The 5438-nt window shown below is 43.9% G+C and overlaps 1 protein-coding gene across 1 annotated transcript; it reads right to left on the bottom strand.

The window, feature by feature from the left end:
• Nucleotides 1–1305, bottom strand: LOC141638901 (uncharacterized). The gene has a single exon (XM_074448083.1). The coding sequence runs from the start codon at nt 1303–1305 to the stop codon at nt 1–3; it is 1305 nt and encodes a 434-aa protein (XP_074304184.1).
• Nucleotides 1306–5438: the final 4133 nt, after the last annotated feature.

Genomic DNA, 5438 nt, shown 5'->3' on the forward strand with positions numbered 1-5438 from the left:
TTACAATCGCAGGGCATGCTTAGCCAGCCCATGCGCTAAATTATTAAGACGCCTCGGAATAAAATTAAGACATAAACAATGAAAGAATCTAAGACGTTCACGAATATCCTCCCGAATCCCAGCAATCATATGATCTTCCTTGTCGACCCCCGCAATCTGGTTGATAAGCTGCAAACAATCAGACGATAAATCAATGTGTAGAACCCTCTGCGCCTGTGCCCATACCAAAACATCTCTAACCCCAAGTGCTTCCGCTTGTAAAGCCGACTCAGCTCTGGTGCACATCTGCCTCCTCTCTATTTCCTTCCCCGTATGGTCGAAAGCAACCCAACCGACCGCCGCTTCAAAATTCCGTACCCAGCAAGCATCCACTTTGACCCGTACCACAGCGCAACTGTTTTGGTTGCCTACAAGGTTGACGGGATGACCATTGCGAATGGCCTCTCTGTCCTCTTGATCCGAGCCTTCCTCGGAACTTCTCAGCATTAACTGGGGTTGCTTTGTAGGTGAGGCGTTACATAACACATGCACTTTCTCCCGAATGGAATTATAGAAGCACCCCGTAATCGTATGCGGGTTTAAAACCAACTCTTGAAAGATGACATTGTTTCTTAACGTCCACAAACCCCACAGGATGGCCACAAAAGTACTCGTTTTGCCTTCTCCCCCTTCACTATTGGACAAGTACCTAATCCAGTCATATATCCATTCCGAAACAGAAATTCCCCCGGCACTATCCACCCTGATTCCTAAAACCGAGCCTGCCCAGATCCTGCTAGCAAGACCACAATCGCGAAAAAGATGTTCCGGGGTTTTTATGCTTTTTTGATCGCCTCCGCACATGCCACATAAAGGTTCAACATTAAGCTTACGTTTGTGGAACTCGCTTTCGGTAGGCAATGCATTTATGATAATCTTCCAGAAAAGAATTTTCCATACCATAGGGACAGGTAAGTTCCATAATGTTTTCCGACAGAACTCTCTCCCTCGATCATTGATTCTTGTTCTGTCCTTACTGGTTCCTCTTGTGGACATGAACCTATCGAAAATAAGCCCATAGCCACTCTTAACCGTGTAGGTTCCATCCTTTGTAAGTGGCCAAAAAACCTTATCCCGCAATCTGATTTCGCATGGTGGAATGGCAAGGATTCGAGTTGTCCACTCATCCTTGAACACAGCATCAATGAAATCAGCATTCCACTTACCATCCAGATGAAAAAGATGTCTTACTTGCAAACTTGCCATATGACTATTGTTCAGATCTAACCACACATCTTTAAGTTCCGGGCGCTTGCCCCCACCCATCTAGAGGTCCATACATTCAGTCTCGAGTCTGTCCCGATCTTCCAGCTAATGTTTTCCAGAATAATTGACAGCCCATGCAAGATGCTTCAAATGCCCCACGAACACCCATTACCTCGGATGGGTTGCATGTCCTGTTGGAAAACCTGAGAACCAAACAACTTTTGCCTGAATATCCTGTAAAAAAGTGAATTCTCCCCAGAGACAATTCTCCATCCGTGCTTGGCCAACAAGGCATGATTGAGGCATTCGACATTTCTGATTCCTAGCCCGCCTGCACTCTTAGGTAAACTCAGGAAATTTTTGCTACACCAGTGAATGTTATTCCCCATCTTGCATCCCGTCCACCAAAATTGTGCCAAAATAGAGTTGATCTTTTTTGCCACACTTACCGGAATTTTGAAAACCGATAGAAAAAAATTCGAGAGATTGGATAGAACCGATGAAACTAGAGTAAGACGTCCCGCTGGTGATAAAAAAATCCCATTCCATGAAGAGATACGTTTGGTGACATGCTCGATAAGTGCATTAAAAATACCTTTCTTTGATTCTGTAAACTCTGCCGGAATCCCCAAATATTTTCCTATGCCTTTATTCTTTCTTATCATAAAAATCTTCAAAATCCGCTGTGCCTTGATCAACGTAGTATTTGGACTAAAAAGAATTCCGGATTTATCTATGTTTAATTGTTGTGCCGATGCCTCGTAATAATCAAGAATGAGCCTCATGAGACACGGGACAGTGTCACCCCTGTCCTTAAAGAAGAAAACCGAGTTGTCCGCAAAAAACAGATGAGCAATTGGCCGAGTTTCCCGAGCAAGTTGTACTCCTTGAATCTTCTTTAGGTCGTGAGCATGGTCAATATTACTGGACAGTACCTCCATGCACAGTATAAACAAGTAAGGTGAGAGGGGGTCACCTTGCCGTAATCCACACTGAGGTCGGAATTGAGGAAGAGGTATTCCATTCACAAGGATTTCATAACTCACAGACGTGACGCAGTTCATAATCAACGTTGTCAAATGTTGAGGGAAACCGAACTTGTCTAAAACCGCCTCCAAAAAATCCCATCGAACTCTGTCATAAGCCTTGCTCATGTCCGCTTTAAAAACGCCTAATCCTTGTCGCCCCTGCTTATGGTTAGATATTTTATCGATTGCCTCATGTGCCACCAGGATATTGTCGCTAATGCTCCTCCCCGGGAGAAACGCATTTTGCGTTTCACTGACCAAAGAGCCCATGATTTTGGCCAACCGATTTGCTATACATTTTGTCACAATCCTCATCATGACATTACAAAGACTGATAGGCCGATAGTGTAACACCCCCATACTCCAAGTGCCTTACCAGGACCACTCAGGTATGAAGACATTACCATCTCGGTTACCCGAGGCAATGATAATTAAATAAACAATGAAGAAACAACGTTTAAATATAAATACTTAGTGAAGAGTTACAATTCTCAAAACCAAACCAAAAGTGTAATACATGTTCTCAATCTAACTGTTCTAACTGAAATGTAAATAAACTAATAAGCTACAGCGGAAGACTCCTATCATCATGTCGTGGCAATCCCAGCTATCCCAGTACTCATCTCATACCTGCTCAATAGCTGCTCACCATCCCCGAATGGATCACCGCAGGTTTACAAAACAACAACCGGGGTCAGTACTAATCACACAACTCAATATATATATATATACAATAAGATAAACAGACAGCTTAACTGTCACACACACACAACCAACCAATTCCCATCATCTCAATCACCGATCGTCCCTTTGGACACGACCCGCCGATGGGGGATCGCACCGTACCCACCAAATCCCCGCTCCACATACTGAGCGATAACCCTGTCCATTAATGTGCACATCCCTTCTGTGGCGGGTTCCACAGAAGGCGAAACTAGGGCGTGAAGCCACTCCCGCAAGTGACCCCACTCAGCCGAGGACACGCCTCGAGAACCACAGACAGCAGTTACAATCACAATCACAACCGTCACAATACAATTACTATATCAAACAATCAATCTCAACACATCAACAATCATCCCATTATGGGACTAATACTGAGTAGGAAATCCTACCCGGAAAGCACACGTTGTCGACGGTCTCTACTTTCGTATCAAAAAGCTTCCTCTATGAACCCTTCTCCTATCATAAAACATATAAATGCTACCAAATCACATACTACTCAAAAACCCCCAAATCCCTATATTAGGGTTTAACCAAATTAAAGGAAAGACAATAAAAAGGGTACATAGATCTTACCCTCGACGCAAGGAACTCAACGGTATAACCAACGATGAGAACCGACCTCCCAAACTCCAGGAATTGCTAACAATGCGATTAAGATGGTGAACTTGCTTGCTTTCTCTCTTAAACAGTAAATTAGGTTTTGCAAAAGTGATTTAGAAACAATGACGGAAGGTTATATATCTTAATCGCATAATTAACAAAACCCGAGAAAACTCCCCGTAAAACCGGCTACTCGATCGAGTACCCAAGGTACTCGATCGAGTACCCCCTTACTCGATTGAGTATCCCAGCTACTCGATCGAGTACCTAACAGGTCAGAAACTTTTCTAAACCGCAACTTACCCTTACTCGACAGAGTAAGGGCCACTCGATAGAGTACCCAAAGACTCATAAATACGGAGTATTATAGTCTTCCCTCCTTAAAAAGAACTTCGTCCCCGAAGTTCAAACCACTACTAAACAAAGGTACTCCCATAACACTCCCGACTCAACAATCGAAACAAAATTCAACATAAAACGTGTTACTAACCCAACTCATCCCGACAAACATACCGACACAACATACAAAAAGGGGTATAAAACTCTTAAAAACTGCTCGCGATCATCTCCTACCCCCCTAAAAGAAACAAGGTTACGTCCCCGTAACCATACATACCTGATCAAAAAGGAAAGGGTAACGCTCTTTCATAGCTTCCTCTGGCTCCCATGTAGCTTCCTCGGTCTCGTGGTTAGACCAAAGGATCTTAAGCAGAACTGTCTCACCACTCCTAGTCTTTATAACCTTTCGGTCAAGAATCTGCTTAGGCACCTCAAGATATGATAAGGACTCATCTAGCTCTAAGCTCTCTGCCTCTAACACATGTGACGGGTCACTCACATACTTCCGCAGCTGCGATACATGAAACACATTATGTACTCTCTCTAATGCGGTGGTAAAGCCGGACGATATGCAACTTCCCCAACTCGCTCTAAGATCTCATAAGGCCCTATAAACTTCTGACTTAGCTTGCCTTTCTTCCCAAATGTCATAACCCCACGCATAGGAGACACTTTCAAAAGAACCTTGTCCCCAACTTGAAACTCTATGTCTCGGCGATGTAGATCTGCATAACTCTTTTGCCTATCCCGAGTCGCTCTCATCCGTTCCCCGATCATCTTAACTGTTCCACCATCTCATGCACCATCTCTGGTCCTAAAACCATTGCCTCAAAGACTATCGTCCCAACAGATTGGACTCCTACATCTCCTCCCATACAAAGCCTCAAACGGTGCCATACCAATACTAGTGTGATAGCTGTTATTGTAAGAAAATTCTATCAAGTCCAACCTCTGTTCCCAGCTACCACCAAAATCCATCACACAAGCTCGCAACATATCCTCAAGAGTTTTGATTGTTCTCTCAGTCTGCCCGTCTGTCGCAGGATGAAATGCTGTACTCATCTTCAAAAACGTTCCCAACGATTCCTGCAACTCTTTCCAAAACCTCGATATAAATCTCGCATCTCTGTCAGACATTATGTCCTTAGGGACTCCATGTAACTTAAGCACGTTCTTTCGATAGGCCATAGCCAATTGTGCCTTAGTCCATGTATCTTTCATTGGAACAAAGTGAGCTGACTTGGTCAGTCGATCCACTATTACCCAAATCATGTTGTTACCCTGTTGACTCTTTGGCAAACCCACAATAAAATCCATGAAAATGGATTCCCACTTCCACTCAGGTACCTCTAAAGACTGAATCTTACCTTGTGGTCGTCGCTATTCCCCTTTAACTCTCTGGCATGTCAAACAACGGGACACAAACTCAGCTGTCTCTTTCTTCATCCCAGGCCACCAAAACGTTTTCTTCAAATCCTTGTATAGCTTGTCACCACTCGG

This window comes from Silene latifolia, chromosome 2, assembly GCF_048544455.1.
Source record: "Silene latifolia isolate original U9 population chromosome 2, ASM4854445v1, whole genome shotgun sequence".
Lineage (NCBI taxonomy): Eukaryota > Viridiplantae > Streptophyta > Magnoliopsida > Caryophyllales > Caryophyllaceae > Silene > Silene latifolia.